Below are 25,862 nucleotides of genomic sequence, written 5' to 3' on the forward strand. Positions count from 1 at the left end.
TATTATTTTTAGCAATGTTCCATTTGAAGTAGAACCTAGTAATAATCAGACAGTGCTCTTAAAAAATGAATAAACTATCCTTTTGTAAGAGTTGGGAGTTAGGGGAGAGGGAAGATAATGAGTGTATTTTCGTGCTTTCGTTTTAGCCTAATGATTTGGAGATTTAACAATACACAAATGAAATACGGAAAAGCTAAAGAACATATTGCAACCTTACCTGTTGATCAAGTGCTCAACACTGATATCAATTAGGTACTTGAAACTCTATCAAAAAGGGGAGGATACATGCAATTTCTCGCTATGTATTTTTTCTGTTATCTCCACAGAATACCTGGGATTCACATGCGTTTTTCTCACGACTTAATAATGGCTTTAAAAAACCACAGCAAGGCATGGCATGCATGCCTTGGGGGACACTAATGTAGAGCCTAGGGACAGAATGAGGTATGTCAGCTTCTAGAAGAGTATTTCTCAAAGTGGGTTCACATAGTACTAGTCTTACAAGATGCTCCAGGACTAAGGGTTTTATGTCAGATAAGATTTGAACAGATTTGAAAATAAGTCAAGTAGTAAAGAAATCTCTACATATTCAACCATAGAATTTTCACCCCTTTATCTTCTTCTTTATTTTAAATATACCTATTAAAATTCCATAGACTGTTTTGAGAAAAATTAGAATATTGGATAATGTGATGGGGTGAAGGGAAATTAATGAAACTAGTGCAGATTTTATTGCTTGTGAATTTTTTGGAAAGTCTTGCTTCAGGCCTCTTTTCCCTTAGTTCAAAAACAGTAATCAAAAAGATACTTTTCTAGAGATCAGGGCCAGACTTCACAGAAGATACTAATCCATTTATGAAGGCAAAATCCATTTCTGTTTTAATTACTCTGAATCTTTAATTCTTAGCATAATATCTCGATGCTTGCTTGCAAAAGGAATGCATAAGCAAACAACGATAAAAAAAAAAACTAGTTTGTCAGAAACAAATTATTCATAGATGTTCTCTAGAAAAACATTGTCTAAAAATGGACCAAAAAATGTTGTCTGCTACCCAGAAGCTGTATCCACCAAGGCATTTTATAGACAAAGGGTGATATGGTGCTGTGACCTAAGGGCAGTTACAAGGGCCTGCAAATTGGAGGTTGACCTGAGCCCAAGGTCATTGTATTTGAATTATAAAACAAAAGCATCTTTCCTTTATTAATTACAAAGATAACTGAATATATATATATATATATATATATATATATATATTTCTTGTAGCTTGACAGCTGGAAGGAGAAATTGTGTTGACTAGAAGATGCAAAGGAAGTCACCTTTGTAGTTCTTTCTAAATTAAATGCACAATCATACAAGTGTCTTGCGTCTGTCACTTGGATTCTTGACAACTTTGCAACTCTTGTGTACCAGATTCCTTCCCTGGTCCTGAAGAAAATTTCTTCTGAGGGTGAAGACCAAAACAAAATGCTAAATTCATCGAGGTGAAAGAGTCCTTGAGAGCTTTTGGAGATGGCATATAACCTCCCCACCTACGCCACGAATCCCAGCCCCCTCCCTGTCCCACCCTTAGCAAGTCTTTCCACTTGCCTTTTCTTTTGAATTCTTATGGCAGTCTTCTGTTACTGCAGTTTTATTTCACATCTCTGCTATAAAGTGAAATTTAGCATGAACTCTCCTGATTGCTTCTTTGAAAGAGATAAAATACATTTTCACAAGTTGAGGACTTTAAATATTATTTGTTGTTTAAATGCTTTCTTGTAACATTGATATATCTTTTCTCTAGCTCATGTACAATAATTAAGAGAGAATAGTGAAAAGAAAATAGAGCACAGTGTATCTTTAATAAACTTTTCTGGTAACTTTGCACTTCCGCCATTTGCAGGAGATTCCATGGTACACTCAGACTCAATAGAGCAATGATTCTTTTTTAATTCCTCTACCATTTATCATACTGGTAACTGATATATTTTTCTTTAACCACATGTATTATATATTACCATTGTATTATATTAAGACAGCATTATTTGTAATTATTTTAATGCTATTTTATTTTCTTATTATTAATCTAAATTAAACTCTGAAATGTATTGTCCACTTACCATGTATTTTTAAAAATATTTAAAGTTTTCTTTTTTTTCATTTTCCTGTTGCTACGATTATTAATTTAAAGAGCTCAAAAATTCTTTTTATTTTAAAGAGCATCTGATCCTGTAATTGTACTTAGTGAAAACGAATGAGCCAAGAAGTTTGTATTCTATCTATCTGAAGGCCTTTGTGGGATTGGGATGATCAGATCTGTAAAGTAGTGCTGATGGAGTGGGATCTATAGTTTCAAACGCTTTTAACATTTCATCAGTGACTTTTAGTCACTACTATAATTTCTATTAATCAATTTCTATTAATCGCCACCAACCCATAACCAAATGAGAAAATGAGATTATGCATTTGGCCACAAAATATTAATGTAGAGTTCTGAAAGTGACAAAATGGTCTGTTTTTGATTTGTCTACAAGCAAGTCTGTTTTACATAAATGGCTTTTTTACAGATTTGAAATGTGAATATATTTTATTTTTTTCCCAGTGAGTACACAATACACAATTCTTTGACAATACTATTAATCAATTTTATGCCGATTTCTTTTCCGATCTAACAACATCAAATGAAACACATTAAGATTTTGGACACTGTTTGGTGACTTAAACAAACTACAGTTAAAAAAAAAGTACATCTATAAAACAAAGTATAAAAAGTCTACCCACGGCCACAAAATCCCTTATCTTGCAACACTTTAAAGTCACAATAAATGCTTTTGAAAATTATGAGATAAGAAAAAATTTAACTTCATTAGTAAAAATTATGGTGTTTCATTTGAAGTACATATCGCAGAGAAGCAAAATAAAAGTAACTTCACCTCTAAGATAATGTGGAAAGACATGTTGCTTTACACCAATTCTTGTCTTGTAATTCTATAAATACAATATACAGAAGCAGATGAACAAATCAGTGAATGTTACAGTTCTGCATATCTTTAATACTGACACACAATCACTTTCCAGTGGAGAAACCACAGTTAAGAGCTCATTGGTATTATAATTATGTTGTCAATGGACAATTACATAACTTTGTTGAATAGAAATTTGGAGGTGTTCTATTAAACTCATACAAACTTTCAACTCAAATCCCATTGAAGGTATATTTAGATAGCCAGAGCATTAGACTATGACATAGAACACCATTTAATGTTTTGTTACAGAGAAAGTCAACTTGCAATGCTTTTACTTCCCTTTGGTTACAGGATATCTTAAATGTTGGTCTGGATTTTCCTATATTCTCCTTTGAACTGGATTCAAATCCTGTGAAGAAATCAATTGTTTTCATGCCCCTGTACTATCCCACCTTACTTTAAATCCAGGATGGGGAAGATTTGGAGAAGGGGTACGGGGCCTCTGCCTGCATACACTGAGGCACACCTGAGTTGGGGCATTGATTCGGCCATGGCCCCAGTTGCAGACCTTGCATGTTAAGAATGGAGCTGTGCTTGTGTTGGGCGTGACTGCATAGCAGCGCTGCCAGTGAGTGCAAGGTAAGATTATATTCTCTCCCACCCAGGCTTCCTTCTGACAGCTTATGCAGGCTTCTGTTTAGACCTGCTCAAGAGTGAGCTCTGTGAATTTCCACATTCATTTAACTGGCTTCAAAAATGAAAAAATTCATGGTAGCTCTCATGATACTCTGACTTATCCTTATCGGACGTTTTTTACATAAAGCAAGTTGACAAAGGCTTTTGACTTTTGGTAGTGTTCCCGAATTCGTGTGAATCGCTACGGTATTTTTTCTTGCTTTATAGCTACGGAGGAGGATATTTTGGGTGCAATATTAGACCGAAATCAATTAATTTAAAACCAGACTTAACAGAGGATGTGAACTATTGTAAAAGAACATTCCAAGTAACCATAAGGCCTGATATAATCTAACCAAAACGGTTAATTTTTATGCACTGAAGACAATCAAAAAGGTACGACGCTCTGCCCTGCATTACTCCAGAAGCCACCTGCATACACATACTCTGTTTTTGAAGTCTTAGTTTATTAGTCACATACACCTGCCAATTACCAGGGGTAAATGTTTATGTGTAATATGCGTAATGAATTAAAGTTTTAGGCTAAACTGGGTTATAGAGGAGCATAAAGAGGAAAGAAAAACAAACAAAACTTTGCTTTTAAATAGAAAGAGGTGAAGTAGGGAACTGCATAAATAAAGAATTAAATTCCTCACATCTTAGAGCTGTGAATAAGTATGTACTCATTCTTCACAGAAACTTCTCATCTTCCCCAGTCTCTCTGTCCCAGAGAAATCAAACTGCATTAAGGTTCAGGCACTGATGGTGGAAAGTTGATAAAGGGATGAGTAAGTGGGTCGCAGAGTTTTCTTTCTCTTCTATGAAGAAATAAACTACATGGGACCACGAAGATGTTGGTCCCATAAAGAACATTACGTTCCTCTACTCTTGCCTGTGTTGATGCAGTCTCGGGGAATAAAAAAGATGGAAACATTTAACTATGTCCTTCCTTTTCTATAACAATATGACACACAATTGGTGACTGAGCCAATAATGCACGGAGTATGAACTGTCATTCAAACTGGCCCCATATTTTAGAACTGATTCTAATCATTACATTGAATATTTTTCATAGTACCAACTACTGAACACATCATAGGAAAAACATGAGAAAGTATAACTAGAGATAGAATTTACAATTGTGTAGGCAGCACATGGAAAAATGTCACAAGTGGGAATTTCAGGAAAGTTTGGGAAATTCAGGAAAGTTCTCTTCTACTTGAATGATTGACTATACATGTACAGTAGCTAACATATATTTCAAAGTCATATTCATTTGGACGATACCTGACTGATGTTCAGGAACTTCTTGTTCTCAAAGTCGTGTAAACAAATGAGGCAGGACACTGTTATTAATGTCCACTTACGAGGTTTGGTTTATTTAAAAAGTGTATAAACATGCATTTTTCTTCTTTAGAATTTTTCTTTTCGATTTACTCATTCAAAATGGGTCAAACATATTTTAGTTGGTAGCCAATTTTTGAGAATGTACCATAAAATGTTTATTCCAATAACTCTACTTACTGTGAACTGAACATACTCTGAGCACTGTTTTTTAAGCACTTACAATTTGGCTATATATTTGGTGGCATAACTTCACTTCTTAATCAAATAAAACACAAAATTGTATATAGACTGCATTATTTTTAAAAAATCATGAATTTAAGTGATGCAGCTCTATCCTCTAGTGTGTACTGTACATGTATTAAAAAGATGAAACAAGATATTGCAATAGAGTTTTTGTATTTGGAAGCAGCTCGAGTATGTCCTAATAATAAATTGCTTCTTTAACTATTTGCTAGATACTCTAGAGTTCATTTTGTTTGTTGCCTTGGGGAACTTCATATTATATTCTGACTTAATGAACTGGAGAGATTAGTTATGGTAATTCAGAAAATGCTTTTTTAAAAAAACTGTAATATAAATACAGCTCTTGTGAAACACCTTAATTTCCTCTTGCTTGTTGTAGTTCTCAAATGGGTCAATTACAATGACAGGTAAAGCTGATTCTAAATATAACTTTAATTTTTTTTTAAGCAAGTTTAGTACATCATTGCTACCTGTATTTTTTAATGCCTATTCAGTCTTAAGACTTCAACTTCCTTCTTTTGACCCCTGCTTTTGTCAATAGTAAAAGCCACCTTTCTGCTTTTTTTTTATTGACTCAGTCGCTGATGTTCAAAGAAGACTTCGCCAACACCACTGTTCCTTTGCATCTTTCCTATTTCTACACCCCAACTGAAACCCCCCTAACGTGATCGGTTACAACCAGCATTATCCAACCTAGCTTACAGTACAGAAACTCCCTTCACATTCAGTCTTTTTCTTCATGTCACGAGGAGTAGAGATTTGTGCTTATCACCAAATAAAATTGCAGTGCAAAATTTAAACATAAAAGTTACACAATTAAAAGTTAATATACGGCACCACAGCCTATTAATTCACATATAGTACAACAGACCAATAAGAACGGACAATAATATGAACAGAGCTAAAAAGAGTGAGCTTGCATAGCAATGCACAAAAGAAATTATATACAGAGGAAAATCCTTTTCTTCCTGGAGGGCGAGCTTTGTTTTCTTTCTTTTTTTATATACTCCTGACAAGAAAGAGTTAAGGTGGGTGGTGTACTTAAGAGAAGAACACAAGTAAAATATCTGTGGGATATGTGTGGCTGTGTGTCTTTACATTGCATTTACAGTTCTTTTAATAGTACATAAATAGAAATTGTTCATTGCACTGTTTAGTGTCATCACTTCCATGAGTTCAGACCTGATGGTCCTTCAGAGCAGCTTTGCATGTCTCCTCTCAGTTACTCTATAAAGAGATTTAAAAAAATCAGAAATAAGTTTACATTTAAAGTATTCTTTATCTTGATCAGCGTAACAAAAAGCAAAGCAAACAGATAATAGATGAAGATAACATCTTGGATTTTGTGAGGTTGTGAATTTAAAAAATTATACTTATGGAAAGTGAAAGAAAAAAACACTAAAATTTGGAGACAAAATCTGAGTAGATCATTTTTGCACTTCTTATGAGTGTATAATTACTCCAATATAATAGTTAAAGAAAAATCCAAGTAGTCCTGAATCAAATGAAAAATTATAAGTGTATCTTAATCAGATTATTAATAGACAACAGTAATGATAACTTCCATTAATAAAGAAATTTACAGTTTTGAAAGTACTTTCACTTTCATTATCTCATGGCATCCCCCAGTCTGTGATGTGAGCATAAGAGTAATACGATATTTTAGATAAGGAGGTAGAGAAATTAAGACGGTAGTTTACTTTCTCTTCTCATATAACCAGTAAAAGTTGACAAGATTGGAATTCAGGGCTATTCCTTCAGATAAACTGAATTCACAGAAGCAGTTGAAAGTATTCAGCAAGTATAATTCTGACATTGTATAGTGAAATTGGTAACTTTCATGATGAAATTAACACAGAGTTCAATGTTTTTCACTGTGTGTGACGTACTGTGACATCCTACTTTTCTCTAGTATTTTATACTTGGAAAGTAGTTTAGTTATATTAACTACCAATGACAGTTCTTTATCAAAAGAGAAATTTATTTATATGTTATTATAATTCAAATATTAAAATTAACTAAAATCAAAGATCAACCTTTCAAGGTTGACTGCCTAAATTTAAAAAAATAAATAAATGAAGAGCAACTAAGGAATGAGGAATTCCCAAGGAAGTTCTTTAAAACTATCAAAGAGCCAACATTTCCTTATTAAATAAGAAAGAAAAGGCAAAGAAAACTACAAGAACTATATTTAATTAATTTCTAAGTATTAAAATTAATTGCCTAAATTATGCAATTTTTGCACAGAATAATTCAAACGAAAGAGAAAAATGTTTATTTGACTGATGTAAATAGCAATGGTCTTTACTATAACCAAACCTACTCAAAATCATGATTTTTTTTCTCATAGTAAAGCAAGCTTTCTATAATTTTGAAATTTGTTTATTGTGGCAATGTCATTGTAGGGGTTCAGGACATGCTACGCCAAAATATGGTACCTTGGCATACCTTAAGGTGAGGGAGTTTGGAAAAAAAAGCAGCAGAAACAGAGAGGTCACTGTGACCGCTCCCACCTCATCTGTCCCTGAAGGATCATAAAAACTCCTGTGTGACAGGTACCCACCCTGTAGTACCAGGAGGAAGATAGTCTTGTCACCAGAGATGGGGAATTGGGGGCTGAGAAATCTGTACAAACAAACCTTATTAAACTAATCCTTATCTTCTCAGTTGCCTCTTCACCATTTACTACCCCTAGCCCAAACCTCTCTGTCTTACCAAATTTAAACGCATTTATTGTTTCTTTGTCTAAAGGATTGAAAAGCTTCCTGCTCTGGTCACTTTGAGTCTTCATTCTCTTGTGAAGGCTCCATGTTCATGTAAAAATTCAATAAAATTTGTATGCTTTTTTCCTGTTAATCTATCTCATCAGTTTGTTTTTCAGACCCAGTCAGAGATCCTAAGAGGGTCAAGGAAAACTTTTTTCTGCCTTACGTTATTAACCCAGTCGTCTTTCTGAATCACCATAGCCTTTTAAACGTCCTAAAGCACTTACATAATTCACCTGTAAACTGTCCTTGACTATTTGAGCCCATATATCCTATGTCAAGAAGGTCGCTGGCATTGCGCTGGTGGCTTCCCCTCAATGCCTCGGCTTTCCTAGGTCCAGTGGATCCCTTAGAAGAAGCCGTTCCTGATGAGCTGTGACCCCCTGGAGATGGGAAACTGGGCTTGCTGTAGGGCACCAAGGTCTCCTCTGAAAAAAGAAACACAAAAGGTTGAGTTGAACAACAGTGTGGAGGCAAAACAAACTTAACTTTAAATACTAAGCTCAAGCTAGGCTATTTTATGATTCCATTCTTCAGTAAAATTAAAAATAAGTTTAATAAGGCCCAAATAGTAAAGGAATTTCTATGTGCAAGCAACATTTCCTACAATAGGAACTGAGGCAGGATTAAATTAAAAGAGATCTTGGAATAAGTATCTAATGTTATATATTATTTGCAAAATTTAAACCCAGTTTAAAAGATATTTGCATACAATAACCATATTGTTTAACTAAAGCATTTCTGAGAATAATTTCTGGGTTCAAAGAGGCTGCAATTTACTTTTTTCATTAAGAAGGAAGGAACATGGTTTGTGTTTTAGTTTAAATTATGGCAACATTTTCTCAATCAACTTAGATAAAGAAGTATATATCAGTGTAATAAACTAGGCTTTTAAAATTTCTGTTGCTTCTTTGGATAGAAATACATTATTTGAAAAGCTGTGTATTTCCTTAAAAGAAAAAGAGAAACTCATTCATTTTAATAATGTGCATATTCTTTTTATGTACCATCTCTCTAAAAATAATTCATGATGTGCATTACTAAATACTTAACACTGAAATAACTTTTTTCTTTCTCTCTTTTTTTGCTTTCTTTCTTCTTTCTTTTTTCCCCCCCTCTCTTTCTCTCCACCTCTCTGTTTTTTTCTTTCTTTCTAGGTATGGGTTATTATTACTGCGATTAGATGACTGAAAAAAATACTGACTGAATTTAGTATTTCTCTTTTTAGATAGTCTTTAATGACAAGGGTCACGTGATTTTTCTCTCACAACCGTAAGCATCCTAAATGTTCCACTAAATCTAGATACTAATATTATCATCTTTTGGCTTTTTTATAACTGTATCTTCTTAAACCTTAAGCACCAAGTTGTGACAAAATATAATTATTGAAAATGCATGAGTAGAGGACATATCCAGAAAAGTCCGAATGAATAAAAGAATGTGTAAGGAAACTCAATTGTGTGTGTGTGTGTTGTGTGTGTGTGTGTGTGTGTATGTTTTAATATTCAATGAATCCTGACATAAGAAGAGATGTTCTAGAAAATCCATTTCTATAAGTGGGTCAACATCCCCCTGCCAAAAAAAATCCAACCACTAACCATGGAACTTACTTTGTGACATTTCCAGGAAGTTTGAGTTATAAACAAAAACATTTCACATTGAAGTGTTATCAACTAAATTTAATCCGTTGGAGCAAGTGCAGGCTCCAGTTTAACCTTTTCTAATATGAGAATTCTGTAATTGCCTGTTTATTTGCAACTTTGTTATTTCCATTAATTTACCTATTTGACTGAAGCAAGTTCTCTCAAAATGACTAGCTACTTCAGTCAAAATGAACAAATGGTTGAAGACAGAGATTCAACTGACGCTAAAGATGAAATTTAGTGGTCTAAAAGTACTCAATACAAACATTAAAAGGCAAAAGAAACAAAAAAAATCAAATGGTCTCTTGAGCTCTGCAGATGAAGCCTGGAGGTCTCTTGAGCTCAAAGACCCTATGCAGAGGTAAACTTGAGGAACAACCCTCACTGAACTGAGTCAGGCTTAAGGGATGTGCTCTTTACACCTTACATCTCTGCTGCGGAATTCCAACTTCAATTAGTGATTCAAAGCAAACGCATTTCAGATGCCCTTAAACAACTGGCATTTCCAAGATACCTGGTAGAAAAAAAAAATGTAAAAGTCCACACTTTCTTGGGACTGTGCAGAACACACCTGGTCCAACACCTTGTTTGTGGAGGGCTTTCCGTATGTCTTCTTGGCGTTCTGTGGAGTTTATCCATTCCTGGGTTTGTCGCTGCCACTCTAGGGATGTTTTAGCTGGACAATCCAAAGAGCTCTTTGTGTCTTCTAAGTTGGATGCTTGCTGTCTCTCCAGAGAGCTTCCTTTTCTCTCTGTTGAGTTTTCCACGTTACCAGCATGCTGGCTCAGGCCTATTTGCTGCCTTAAACCCTGACCGGGAGGGGGATCTGGTGGTGGTGGAAGATCTAAAAATTTTGAATAATGTTTAGAATGGACTAAAATGTAATGAAAAGTACAGGTTTTAATTCAAGATGAAGAAAAAACCCTTGCCCTCCTACAAGTATCACCTATGCGAAATGAATTTGGGGGAGGAAAAGGTCAGTTATTTATATCTAAAATGCACATTATTGATCTCTTTGCTATCTTTTGATCACAGTGTCTTTGAAATAAAATCAACTGGCTTTATCCAACTATTGTACATAGAGAGTGTTTTCAATTGCACATTGAGGCTGATGTTCAAGGTGTAAAGAGCAGTTTATGGTTTCTCCATCTTTAATCCATTGTCCACTGCCACCTCCCCAAAGTAGAAATACCAAGACACAAAATGAATAGAAATCCTAGCAGCTGTGTTAATAAAAGGCCCTGGGAATAATAAAAGCTGCCCTGCCAATCTCCATAGGAAATGTTGCCCTTGGGAAATTAAGAACTGTATGCCGTATCGTATACAGCATATGACTGCTCTTATCCGTGTGCGTGGCACATTTAGCAACAGTCAAAGGGTTAAGCTAACATTTATTAAATGCAATTAACATTCTGCCTGACAACCAATTCTGGCTGTTCGTTTCATGAGTTAGCTAATGAGTTACAACTAATATATTATAATCTTCCAATGTATTAATTTTAATAAGTAATAACCAATGTTCAGAGTTTAGATAGAATATGCTTCATGGTGCTAGAGTAGACAATGCATCATGAAAATCTGAGATGTAGTGGAATAGATAATTTTTCATAAAAGCTCTTTACATTAAATATCAGATATGAAAAAACTAAAAGTTCAAATACTCAGCTCATTTTTCATTTTTCTTTTACTAGCTTTTCATTCCATGATACTTTTATATTTTGAATGTCTTTAGTTGTGGAATCATAGTCCCTTCTTTCATATTTCTTTAAGTATTATCGTTCTATCATCTAATTTATACTATTATACTAGTCCTGAAATTACTTTATGGAAGATTTTGAAATCTTCTAAACATTCTAACATTCTTTTGGATTATTTTCTTCTCATTTTTCTGGAATGCTGTTGCAAACTGCTTTGTTCATCCTTAAAGTATCAGTAATTATGTTATTTGTTCACAAAGATCAAATATCGTGGACAATATACATACTTATATCATTAATAGAGGATACTGTATATAACATAGGTAATTATTTCCCAGGCCATTTTAGTAATGATGCACTTGTTTCTAATAATATTGTTCATGAAATTTAAAAGGGGAAAGTATAAATTTCTTGTGTACAAAACATAATTTCTTTAAGGAAGGCTAAGTTACTGCTTTTAAAGGCTTTAGTAAGAAGCTTCATACTCTCTTTTATGAACAAAATAATACCGCCCTCCATTGAACCAACAATGAAAATCTCCTCCGTATCTGCTTCGGGAGTTCCCACATTGGAGCAACATTCCCAGTTCTTATGTATGTCCTCTTGTTAGATTATGAATCACTAATTATTGAAGGGAACAGGTTTTCTATCTGGGAGGATAAAGTTGCAATTGGAACATTTCTTCCAAAATGAAGAGCTAATCCAATACTGAGAAAACTGTTTGTTGAATAATCCACCAATGAGTTTGGTATTTTCTTTATATTCAACACTGACTCCCTTCAGTTTGTATTATTATAAATATAAATTAATTATTTCATTTGAGTAATTGGACTTAAGACTGCCAGTTGGGGGGAAATTATTATATTTGCTTTTAAAATAACATATCTTTTCACCGATTTTTATTCTCCATCAGAGCAGCTTAATTTTTCAAATGGCCAAAATGGCATCTGCTTATGCTAGCTAAAATTCTGATTACTATTTAATTTAACCTGAAATCATATGGCTACGTAATTAAGTAATATCCTTGGAGTTTGTATAGTCTAAGAAGAAAGAACATTGAAAGCACATTGAAATAAACAAATTGGAAAAAAGATGAGATTAAGAATGGCTGTGGAAAAAATAAAAGTATGTAATCAAATATGTTTACTTAAATTAAATTTATTATTCATTTCTCTGTTGATTCATTTCAACTAAATCAATTCACTAAAGAGTCTCTGGCTGGCCTACTGAGGATTTGCTATTGTCAGGCACACAACAGTTCAATGATATATGTCCCATTATTATACTCTTTTTTTTAAGGTAAGAAAAAAAGGCATAAAGAAATAGTATCTCCAGCCTGGGTCTCTCCTTCCATGAACTCCAGACTCATCTAACTAAATCCATACTGGAGAGTTCAGCTTTGATGTTTAGAAAGTATCTCAAATTTCACACATGAAATCCGAGCTCTAGATCTTCCTCCACAAACTATACTTCCTCTCTAGTGTTCCTCGTCTCAATTACTACAAGTTGGCCATAACTTTGGAGTAATTTTTGGCTTCCCTGCTTTACAGCCTTTATTAATTTCATCAACAAAGGCTGTGGGCTCTGCCTCCAAACTATACTCAGAATTCAACATTTCTCATTGCTTCCACTGATTCTAGCTTGACATGAACCTTTAGCATCTATTCCCTACATTACTTCCACAATTTCCCATGTGGTTTCTGTGATTCTACATAGAAGCACGTTCAGTCTATCTCAACCTAACATCTAGAATGACTTGTTTTTTAATAAAAATATAAGGAAAATCCTGTTACTCCTCTGCCTTAAACACACACACACGCGCACACACACACACACACACACGTACATACCATCAGTGGTTTCCCACTCAAAGTAAAGAGCCAATGTCCTTATAGAGACTTAAAGGTCCTACAGAACGCTGGTCCTCACTTACTTGTCTGACTTCACAGTCTATTTTGTTGCTCTCTCTGCTTCAGTCACACTGCTCCTCTTCCTTTTTATCAAATATTTCAGGATTCCACTTGCTGTTCTCATTTCCTGGAATGACTTTTCCTCAGATATCATCATTGCTCTTTCCCTTGTAATCTTCCAGTCTTTTCTCAAATGTCGTCATCTTGGTAAGTCCTTCCCTGAGCAATCTAGTTTAAAACTTCCCCCACTTCTATATTTCTCAACTTCCTTCCTATGTTTTTTTTTTTTCTCCATGACACTTACAACCGTCTTGTATGCTTTTATTTTTCACTTATATATTTATGTTGGTCTTTATCTATCTTCTCTCACTAGAATGTAAGCTACAGGAGGGCAGGGAATTTTGTCTGCATGGTTCCCATTGTGCCTGTCATTTGGTATGAGCTTAATAAATATTTGAATGAATAGATTAATGAATAAAGAAATTTGCTCAATGGTCAAAGCTAGTCCATGGTAGAGCTGGAAAAGAGCCCCTTCTCTGAATAGACAGTAGGGTGAGGGGAGGACAGGCTGGAAGGAGATGGGAAAAATGCTGATGATAGAAAACTACCTCTCTGCCTCCTTTGTTTAGCATTGGTCAATGTATTTGCTTTAAAGGATATTCTTTGGCTTATGCATATGCAATAGATGATTTGAACTGAACAATGTCTGTTTAGGTGAGACTTTATCCAAGGGAGAAGAACATTCCTTAACATGTATGTGAGTTTTTGCATAGTCTTTGAGACAGAGACTGAGGTTGCTTACCACTCCCAATTCCTCTATTGGCCACAAGGGAAGATTACTTTCCCACTCCAGTAGTTAGTTTGATGCCATGTGACAGAGTTCTTGCCAATGAAGGAGGCATGTACCACTTTCAGGACTAGCCATAGAACCTCTCAAATAATCACCTACATTCTGTCTTCCCCTCACTCAGAAACCATCAAGGTCCCATCTTGGAAATAATGGTGTCTCAATATTTAAGAAGCATACACCCTTACACTACAACTTAGAGGAGAGTCACCTGACTTTTATAAATCACTGTGTCCATGAGAAATAAACGCTTAATGTGCTAAGGCACTGAGGGGATAGAAGCTGTTTGGTATAGCAGCTAGCAATAATTACTCTGATTAATGTACTCATAAAACACTGTTCTAAAATCTATAATGCAAAAATTTTACGGTAAAATGTCTATACATTAAGTGCTACTAAAGAGCAACCTTCCTCAAAAGAACAGTTTGATTTTATACACAAATATTATAAATTTATTACTGATGCATGGATTCATACCATACAAAAGCTACGACATATACATCTGTGGTAAAATAACAAAATCCTTAAGGATAATCTGTAGAGTGCTATCCAAAATAAATGTCCCTGTATCATAACTAAAATGTCTTTGGATCAAACACTTGGAAAGATATGTGAGCCAAAATTTGCTTTGCAATATCACCACTTCCAAAATGTATCTACTAATAGCACCTAATCCATAACCTTTTTTGGAATGCCAGTAAATTTGAAACGTTAGGAACCTATTTGCTTTTTAGAAATATAAGCAACATATTGATCATGCTTTAAACTAGGAGGTAGCTTGTTTTAACTAGACATTCTGAAGAAAGCTTGCAAGGAAAGTGTTTTAGGAAGGAAGAAAAGAGCTCTCTATTTTGCTGATTTATATTTTATATCTTCCACATATTCTGGACACGATCTTCAAACATTTTGGAAAAGCCACAGAAAACCCGTATTGTCCCTGGATTTTTTCCTCTCTCCATGACATTCATATCAGGAAAATTCCACAAAATTATTAATGCTGAGATTTGTAACTAGAATATCAGTGGGAGTAGTCCTTTTTATTTAGAGGGAACAAGATGAATGCTTCAAGTGCTCAACTAATCTTTAGATCATCTGGGGCAGAAAGGAGGCAATAAGCATTTTTGCTCACCACAGGATATCCACTTATAGAGAATCAAAATCTTGATTGTACCCTTACCCTTGCATTCCATAGAAACACTTTCCAATGGGGACAAAGTAAGCAGGGAAGATAAGTAAACCTGAAGGCTTTTAGACCAAGTTATTTTGGCTTTTAAAATCTTCTTAGCATTATAAAATGACAAGAGAAAGCACAACGGTGGCTGCCAGCTAAGGACCTACCCCCAAACCAATAAAGAACAAATACTTCTTTTCCAACTAAGCCTCATTCTGTCCTGTAATGATAAGTCTAAGAGACTGAGATGAGTGCGCAGAACTCAGTTATAGCTTCTCAAAGCTGACTGCACGTTAGATTCTCCCATGGAGCTTTAAAAATACTCGTGACTGGTTTTCACCCCAGAACAATTAAATCAGAATCTCCAGGGTATACTTTAAGAGTTCCCAGATGGTTCTAATGTGCAGCTTGGCTAGGTTCATCTTTTTGATGTTTCGTAGTACTATCTCAGGAAAAAGTGTGTGTGCTTGCAGGAGACAGTACAGAGAAGGGGGAAGAAATTTACCTTTGGGTCTGACATTATATTGGGCTTTTTACATATATTATCTTACATATTCCCGAGGATAAAACTTCGGGATAAATACTTTTATTCCTATATTTAAACATATGAGAATTAAGTTGAATATAGGGCTGATGAACTACTCATTATTGAACAAGGATATCGTCCAGTAATATTTTGTTTCCTGAAACTAGCAGTATTTAAGCAAATACTCAAAGACTGGATGCTATACATAAATAAAGGAATTGAAATGAATCAGCAAGCCATGGCCCATGGGCCAAATTAAGCCGTTGCCTGTTTTGTCAATAAAGTTTTATGAGAAATCAGTCACACCCATTCATGTACATTTTTTCTATAGCTTCACAGACATGACAATTGAGTAGTGTTGAGTAGTCTTGACAGACACTGTTTGGCTTGCTAAAGCCAAAAATATTTACTATCTGGACTTTTCAGAAAAAGTTTACTGATCCATCAACCAGATGATCTATAGCATATTTTTAGCCCTGGAATTAATGAAACTAAAAAATTACTAAATTGGAAATCACTACACGGTCTTTTTTTAAAGTGAAATACCATCTAAGATATCTTAATTCAATTTCAAAAATGATCCAACAACATGGCAACTGCAATGCTACTTATATTTTCTTCCTTAATCTTAAAAAGGAATGTTCACTAAAAAGCACTAATGGAAAATGCCAGAACAGCAGAAAAATCAACATTGCAAAGCAGTATGGCCTGTATTTCTTGGGGCTGGATAATGTAGAAATAATTCCAGATTGTTAAAAAAAAAAGAGGGTGTTTTATTGAAACAAGACCACATTGCCAGGTGTTCAGCCTGGTTATATAACAAGGCAATGCCTAATCTACCATAGCTTCTTTAATCTAAGTTAATGATTGCACAGAGCATGTCTTTTCAGTTAGGAGACGAGAGAAGGAAACAAACCTACCATCTGTCATTCCTTCCCTTCGGTGAGGCAATGCTGGTTGTGGGTCCACTCGCCCTCCCTTGTGTTTTTTAGTGGGCCGAGGCCTCTGACTTTGACTCATGGCTGCACTGGTGTTACTGTCAGTAGAAAATGGGCTGGTTGGTCGAGGTCTTTGAGAGGAGGTAAAGGCTTTGCCTAAAAAGTAAACAAAGGGAATGAGGTATAGAGAATGTTATTATAAGACCTTGATTCTGTCTTGTATTTCTGCTCTAAGACTAGCCTCTCAACTTGCCTGGAGATGACATTTGAAGATACAAAATACTGGTGCATCTCCATAGAAAAAAAATATGCCCTGCTGCATTTAGCTTGTCCGATTTTTATAAACAACATACTACCCACTGAAAAAATTTAAACAAGTGAATATGAAACAAAGCCACTAACCAAAAACTCAATATTCCTTGATTATATTTTTATTTAACCTTGACGATCTTAGTAATATTTTCATAGATATAGGCAAATTCATGCAGCTTTTACTCCTTAAAATTAAAGAAGCTATTTCTAAAGTGAATTATGTACTGTCTTATCTGTTTAATCAAATTTCACCCTTGGAATCTTACAAACGCTCTTTGAGCACTGAAAAATGTCCTGTAGTAATTACATTTGAAATTTTACAGGAAAGGTCTGCTCAGATACATATATTTAATTGACCTTACCACCCATACACATACATGATGAATTCTACCTCTCTTAGCAGAAACTCAATAACATTAGTGTATAGTATAGGATAGAGAGCAGGTTAAAATCACCTTGTATATCCAAAGTGCAATAGGTGTTTTCTGATGAATAGTATTGTATCTGAGCAGACTCCAAATTCTCACTGAAAAATGAAATGTGTTATGTCCTTGTCTTGTAGTTTAGTGTACATATACAGGGAAATATATTCTGGCAAAAGGTAAGCTAATGAATTTTCAACATCTTACAATTTTAATAACATGTTTATTATGGTATGAGAGGGTTGGTTTATGTACATTTATTCTCTATTGCATGTTTTCATTTCATTCAAAATTACTGTATATTGTTACATTTTAAGTCAATGTGAAATGATATCGCTTAATGCTTTATTAGCTATTAGCATACATGCAAGAAATGTACTTGTGCCTTCTAATTTATTAGTTTCCTTGCACTTTCTCACTGTTCTGCTTATAGCTATGCCACAAAAAGCACTCAGGCAACATAAAGTTGCTGACTTATGCCTTAGAAAGCAAGAAAATTCAAATAACCATTATATTACAACATATTTTAGTTCAGATGCTATATGAAAAATAAACCTCTGCAATGCTTGGAAAATCTTCTTTACTTTGAAGATACCTAGTGCATACTCAAAAGAAATAGTATAACATGATATGATGGTATAATTCAAAGAAAGCTTCCAAGACTCATTTTTATAACTTGAGAGTTTAGTGAAGGGTCAAAGTCCTTTATTTTCTACTATTTGAATACTATTAAGATTTCAAAAATGCATTTAGAGTTTAATTAGTTTGTTTTGTAAGGCAACTCAGTTTAATTCATATATCAGAAGTTTCTTCTATGTGCATTTAAGAAGTACACACAGTCATGTAACAGGATCATGCCAAAGTTATTTTGTTCAGTAAAACAAATGATTACGAAATTACTGATCTATTAATAGAGTGAATCCCACATTTATTTTTGAGTTAATGATCAGAAATGTGAAAAATTACATATTTGGTCTTTTATATTATTATTATTTATTAATTTCAGAAACCAAAATTAGATTGTGATAAAGAGCAACATACAAGTAGTCATCATTTTATCTAACTTGCAAATGCAGTGGGTGTATTTTTAATTAGCATCCTTTAAAACAAATAATAAATTATTGGATTAAAATCTTAACAGCCAAACAACTAATAAGACCATCAGCCATTTGAACTGTTAGACTGACAGCTTCAGACCCATTCACCCCATGCTGAGAAAACCTTCCCAGAAAATGCATTTGCAGAAAGAAATGGGGCAAAGGAAAGTAATGGAGATAAAAGCTGAATAATTTTAATCACTGGGTACATTATTGATTGTGTGAGAATTTTGCAAAGTGCGAATTATTGAAAATTTAATGGCAATCTGAGTTGCAGCTTTGCTGTAGTATAAGAAGGAAGCATATTCCAATTAATCAGCAGAACCATGAAGGGAAAGGGGAACAAAGGATGGAAGGTGGTGAGTAGGAGCCTATTCTTGGCTCTGCAAAGGGGGCATCAGAAGAGAGTTCTGTCTGATAACTGAGCACCCAAACTGTGTTCATGCATATTAAAGAAAACCCTGCAGTCAGACTCACTGAGGAGAAAGAACAGAAGATAAATAGCTCAGTGTCCAAGGACAAGATTCTCTCATGCAAAGAGTGTTGACTCAGTCTACCAACCTGTTCTTGTAAGGCTGGTTCCATCCAGCCTAAAACCAGCTTTATCTGCTGCTGCCACCAGTGCTTGTGCAAAACTGCCGCTGGCAAAGATGGAGCCATCTGAGGAGCTACCTACACTAGATCTATGACTAGAAAAGTTACGGTCCTCATCAGATGCAGAGCCCCATCCATTTACCATTGAACCTAAAAACAAATGTAGTCGTCTAGTGAGTTGTATATATTGGATAGCTCATCTGCTTGTACATAACTATACTAATGAACAAAAGCCTTCACTCCTCACTCTTCCTTGAGGTAAATCGGGTTTCATCAAGACTTCTTTAGCCATGTGCAAGCATCATCCATGTTTTAAACATTTCTAGTGCAGAAGAATTAAGCTCATTTAAGACATGTATCTGTTTTCAACACATGAACAAAACATGCTCTGTATGATTCCGTTCTTACCTTGTTTAAATTGTTACACTATTATTTTCTAAAAGAGAATTGCTATGTATATTTTAAGGCCTAGACTTCAGAGAAAAACATTTTTACTGAAATAAATTATAGTGTGTTTAAAGTCAACTTATCAAGAACTCAGTTGAACAAATAGTGTGAATATATTTTGAATTTAATGCAGACTAGTGATAATTGTCATGAAATCTACACTCACATACTGCAGAAGGGCTAGAATTATTTCAAGAATTTAAAATAAAAATGTAATTGCTCAGGAAATAACAAACACTAATAATCAAAAATGTATGAATAATACCAGAGCAAATAGACTTAGAATATAACAAAAAATTTATTTTTGAAAAGTTCTATTTTTTTCAAAGCTTAGTATGATTTCTTTGTTTTTCAATTACTTTAAGACCTCCAGTTTTCTCTTTAATACTAATCTTTATTTTAGAAAATTAATCATTATAAAGAATACCACTGACATTAACATGGATTTTTCTGCAAAGTGCAACATGGCAGTAGAGGAAAAGAATCACAGCTTTATGCGTAAAGAGCTGCAAAATATGATGATATTGAGAAATAATGCTTATTCTTAATTTTTAGCAAGTCATTTACACTTTTATCCTTTTTTTTTTTTTAGACCAAAGCACACTGAGACGATCTATTACTTAAAACAATTAACATTACAGTATTTATTTAGGTTGTTGTACCATTAGAGTATGACACAATAAAAATACCAAGTGTTGCTTATCCCAAATTTTTAAAAAGAGAGGCACAAAGTATTTATAGGAAGCTAATTTAATATTCCAGAATAAAACAAACACGTATTCACATCAAAGAGACTAAAGTTAAGTGCCATAGATTTTCTTCCCCCTTTACTCCAATATTTAAGAGACAGCAGTAGAGTTAGAAGTGTTGCCATGATAAAGTGTTTGTACTTTTAGTTCAGGTGCCAGGATTCAATAACACGGGTTTATGCACTTTCAAGACAGAGAAAACAGACACTGGAGGGGTTAGAAGGATCAGAGAAGTTAAAAGGGTGCTAAGTGTAGCAGAAAAAGAAAGAGTTTTGATTCTATTTGCCAAAAGCATGGAGATACACTTTTTACTTTCCAAACAAATTCCCTTGACACAGGCCACTGCAAGGAAGCCAAGATAACACCAGCAACTGAGCCTCCTCTGAGAGAACCATTTCTGAGTTAATAATCACAAGTCGAGGACCAGCAGCCCAAAATGAAAGGAGAAATGATGCAATCAGTTTTGCAATATAATGCTACAGTAGATAAGAAAGAAATCAAAGTGATTCAGCCAGTGATCACAAAAGAATATGAAACCCTAGAACTGAGGATACTTTGGAAACATGGGAAAGCTCAGTTTTGGTCCCTTCTATGTCCTGTTTTCTGTATTTCTACATGTCTGCTGAAATCTGCAAATAAATCTGTGCCGGCTATTTGAAACTCACTCTCCAAACAAGCATCTCCTTTTCTACATCTCCAGTTTCATTCCTAAGCTCCTCCTAACTGATTTCCTTCTGGTTCCTTCTATCTTCCTCCTTGTCATATGAATCACTTTTTCTGGGACATTTATCACATAATTCTGTCTTTCCATTCAAAGCCTTACCTAGTTTGCCAATACATTTAAACACTGACTGAGGTATTTGAGATTCTTCAATATCTAGCCCAGCCTACCTTTCCAGTCCCATTCCCTCTAATAGCCAGTGCAGCCCCATTGCCTCTCATTCCTTTGACACACCTCTAGATTGTTACTAACTGTATTGCCCAGTGCCTAACTTCAAAGTCCAAATCAATATCATCTCTTTTATCACCCTGACTCCACTTCGTCTTCAACCCTGTCTTAGAGAGAATCAATTTCTCTACCTCTTGTGTTTTTCAAATAGTATGCATATGGTAGCATATCATATCTCTACAAACTAGTGTTTGTTGCATATATGTTTTCTCTTCCAGACAGTGGAACTCTGGAGATTAGGAACTATTTATTATTCATTTTAATACCTCATGCACAGGGACATTTCCCAGTAAAAATTCAATGAACATTGGCATAATGAATTAAATGCCTTCGATATTTTCATTATTCAGTATAAATTCTGCATGGGATTCTATTCCATGTGTAATTTCCTAGCAATGGCCTTACTTTAGTTACAGAAAGAACATACTCAAAATAACTCCCAGAACATTTATTAAATAAGGAATATAAGGTCAGTCAACTCCTGTTGATTACTTGGACAATGGGGAAAGCAGTGATGTAACTAGTCCTTCATATGAGGATTTCCACATACAGATTTGCCAATTCCTAAACAAATCAACTATTTTCCGGCCTTTGGGTCTTTGCTCTGACTTTATCTCAATCATTAATGCTCCTTACTATTACTCAGAAATTCCAGTTATTCACGGAGTTTTCTCTGATGCTTTTTTTCCCTTCCCTGGGAAGAGAGGGTAGCATGGATGAATGGCATGGCTTCAAGTGGGTGTTGGTCAATATAGAAAGATATTCTTTTTTCACCACTCTCTGTAAGAGCAAAGAAACTAGATAGATGACTTTAGAGTTGAAGAGATGTGTGCCATAGTGATTTGCCCATAATGGGCAATAGGAAACCTCATCACCACAAACTAAAGAGGGCCAAGTGCCTTCAGCTTAATATAGTTGAGTTTGCCTTCAAAATGGAGGGCAAGAAGGAAACAAACAGAAGGAAAAAAAATTTCTTTCCCTCTTTGCTCCTCTGTCTTTATGTTTGACAACCCATTCTCTCTATTTGAGATATGGAGTACTTATGATATACGGAATGGCTACATTTGCGGGAAATATTTTTAAGGAAAATTGGCAATACACCATGAGTAAAAAAGTATATAACATATATTAAATTTCTTCCATAGTGTAAAATTGTTAAAATTTATTTCATGATTTCTGATTTCATCTCTCTGTGGCTACCATTCTTTCTTTTTCTTTATATTTAAACATCAAAGATTATCTGAAGATTTATGTAAACTATTACCAAAAAAAGACAATGATTATAAGAAAAGAAAAACAGTGATTCATCAATTAGAAAGTAAGCCACTTTTGTGATAACTGGCTTTCTTTCATAAATGTAAACATAACCACGAAAGTTGAAACCAAAGCTAGGTAAAACAGCGAAGGTAGAGATTCTTCACAAATTACAAGCAATCCATGCCAATTGGACATGTTATAGACACAAACATAATCAATACATATTTAAACATTTAATGAAAAATGAATTTGTGTAACATAGCCAGATTTATTTGTGTTTGCATCTTCCATCTTTCCAAATTTCTCAGGTTTAAAAATTGCTGAAAGGCCAAAAAAATCTCAAATGTATTCAAGCTGTTAAGGAAGAACTGCAGATAGGACATTAAGCTGTTGCAAAATGGTACTGAGCAGTAAAATACCATGATAAAGTGGTATCTTGCTGTATCTCCATTATGTCTTCAGCACTAAAATTAATTTATGATCAGTCATCAATTCATTTACATGTTGTTTTATGCTAAATCCTTCCTTGCTGATAGATGCTCATCCTTAGACCCATTAAGCTAGAGTAAAGTGTATGCTTTATAATATGACCCTGCTAATTGTTGCATTACCATTTTTATGAGATACAAAAACTGGCTGTCCCCCATTTTTTCAGCCAATATTTAATACAGGAGCTCTTCCTATTAAGTGCAATCTGTCTAACTATCTGTTAAATAAAATCTTCAGCTCTAAGTGTCTTTGGACAAATCAATCCAAATATTGACCTCTGCCTAGATGTAGAAGAACATTTCTAATATTTAGAAGTTCTTTCACTCAAACATATTGAATGCACAACAATTCACTTACATTCCTCAGAGAGAAAGGAATGTGTAATATAAAAGGGAAAGCAAAATAAGAAATTAAAAAATCTCTTCCTTGTGACCTATGACACCTGCTAATTTGTTCTACTCAGATAAAAATTGAATATATGATATTCCACGTTTATCTGTTAAATTTTGAAGTATTTAATTTCTTTTTAAATAAATCAGAGCTGTGGAGAATGTCTAAGAAAATTATTTAGTGATTTTTAGCATTACCTCTGAAATTTCCTTATTACAAAAATATTTTCCTTAAATTTTTGCAACAAAAGCAAGAAATCAGGTCATGCTTTTAAGTGGCCAATTCTTTAAAAGCTGTGTGGTCAAGTAAGGTGGTGAGGCTGCCAGGTTTTACTGTTTTCAAAATAATCTGCTTTGGGACTTCCAGCAAAAACCTCCAAAGACATAAAATACAGAAAATATAGAGCCCCTATTTCCTTTCAACCAGGGTATTTACGTGGGGTTCAGCAGTCAAGGAAACTTTTATTTGTTTCATTTAACAGCACTCACTCTCAGTGTTACTTTTTGTGATCACTGAGGCAGTTAGAATCTTGACTCCATGTTCAGGACATTTTTCTCCTGCCCTCTCTCCTATTGCCTTCTGTTTTTTTTTTTTTTTTTTTTTTTCCCTGTGCTGGAGTCATTAAATACAGGAAACACTCACCCTTGACTCCCACCATGGAAGTCAAAGAAAAAAGTATTAAAGGTTTCCCCCAACCTGTTACTCAAAAGTGGTGGGTTTGGCATTTAGAAGGAAATATTACAAGCATATTCCTGAAGACTGAAACAATCCTGTATGTTTACTTTCTAGACAAAAAAGAGTGTGATGTGCTGTAATCAGAACATTGTTTGTACTTTATTACAACCAAGTAGGTTTAAACTGTAAGTATAAATTAAAATAAAATTATAAAAATGTGACTCCCTATGAGAGTTGAATTTTGTTGGCATGAGTCATTATAACTGAATATAGAATGAAATATGAAAAAAACAAATAATAAAAGTTACATCTAAAAATTTAATATTTTTGATCTTATTAAGTGTATAAGGGGTAAAAATGAATGTTTCCAAGATAAAATAATGTGTTGTATTTGTATAAATATATATTTATTCATATATGTATACATGCACATGCACAGAAAGGGAGAGAGAAGAACAGACCAGGAAATCATTTTCCTCTTAAATATGCTAAATCCAAAGATGAGAAAACAGTTGAGCATTTCCAGAGCAGGGATCATGACAACTGGTCTTTGGGGTAAGGCTGATTGATTTTGAACATTCTTCTGCCACTTATCAGGTGGGTGATCTTAAAGAAAGTCTTTAAACCCCTCTGTGCCTCAATTTCCTTATCTATAAAATGAGAATAAAAATAGGGTTGTGACAATTAAATGAGTTAATACATGTTAAAACCTTAGAACAGGGATCAGCAAACTTCTCCTGCAAAGTGCCATATACTGAATATTTTAGGCTTTGCTGTCTGTCATTTATTTTTTCTTTTTGTTTGTTTCTTGTTTTCTTACAACCCTTTAAAAATGTAAGAAGCATTCTTAGCTCACTAAGCCACTCATACATGAAAACAGGCAACTGTTTAGAAGAGTGCCTTGGGTGTACAAAGGGCTATATATGTGCAAGTTGTTGTTGTTGTTGTTATTATTACTATTATTACCAAATCTAAATTCCTAGCCAAGTGGCTGGAAGGAATAGACTTTCAATAAATATTTGTTGTGGAAATCAATAAATAACAGATTTTCAAATACATTTTTCACGCCTGAATGTTATGGACTGAATGTTGACATCCCCCTAAAATTCATAGGCTGAAGCTCTAACCCGTAACGTTATGGTATTTTGAGGTGGAGCTTTTGGGAGGAAATTAGGTTTAGATGAGGTCATGAGGGTGAGGTCATGAAGGTGGGATTAGGGACCTTATAAAAGGAGATCAGAGAGCTTGCTTCCTTCTCTGCCATGTGAAGACACAGTGAGAAGATGGCTTCCTGTAAGCCAAGAAGAGGGCTCTCACCAGAAACCCAGTCTGCCCACACTTTGATCTTGGACTTGTCAGCTTTCCACTGTTTGTGCTTTAAGCCACCTAGTCTATGATATTTTGTTATAACTACCCAACCAGACTAAGCCACTGAGACTATGGGTTATAGAATTACTGATACTTTCCTCTCTTCTTGGCCTTTTCCATTCATGAAGCATTATTTCAAAAAATTTAAAGGCCCTCATAAATTACTTAGTTGTTCCGAAAACATTTGAAAATAATATATTTATTTCTTGACAAAAATAGGCTCTGTACCTTGTTAACTGCTGATATTCCTTAATGTGGCAGCTGTTGGAATGCAACATATTTCAGAAGTAAAATTCTAAATAATTTTATATACAGTCTTATTAGCCCATCTTTGTGTTATTGCTGGGCTTTCGTTCTGGTTGGCTTTAGAGTTTCAAGGACTGGTACGTAACTGTTAGTTCTATT

At 34.5% G+C, this 25,862-nt stretch overlaps 1 protein-coding gene across 1 annotated transcript in view; it reads right to left on the reverse strand.

Annotated features, from left to right (window-relative positions):
• Positions 1-2,583: 2,583 nt before the first annotated feature.
• The window catches only part of ROBO2 (roundabout guidance receptor 2), a 197,957-nt gene continuing 174,678 nt past the window's right edge, over positions 2,584-25,862 (reverse strand). Inside the window, exons 23-25 of the mRNA XM_073804650.1 lie at positions 16,691-16,864; positions 8,204-8,404; positions 2,584-6,438 (exon numbers count right to left, since the gene is read on the reverse strand). Of these exons, the coding sequence (XP_073660751.1) occupies positions 6,437-6,438; positions 8,204-8,404; positions 16,691-16,864 (377 nt within the window). The 3' untranslated portion in view covers positions 2,584-6,436. The remainder of the gene's footprint in view (positions 6,439-8,203; positions 8,405-16,690; positions 16,865-25,862) is intronic.

This window comes from Tursiops truncatus, chromosome 4, assembly GCF_011762595.2.
Source record: "Tursiops truncatus isolate mTurTru1 chromosome 4, mTurTru1.mat.Y, whole genome shotgun sequence".
Lineage (NCBI taxonomy): Eukaryota > Metazoa > Chordata > Mammalia > Artiodactyla > Delphinidae > Tursiops > Tursiops truncatus.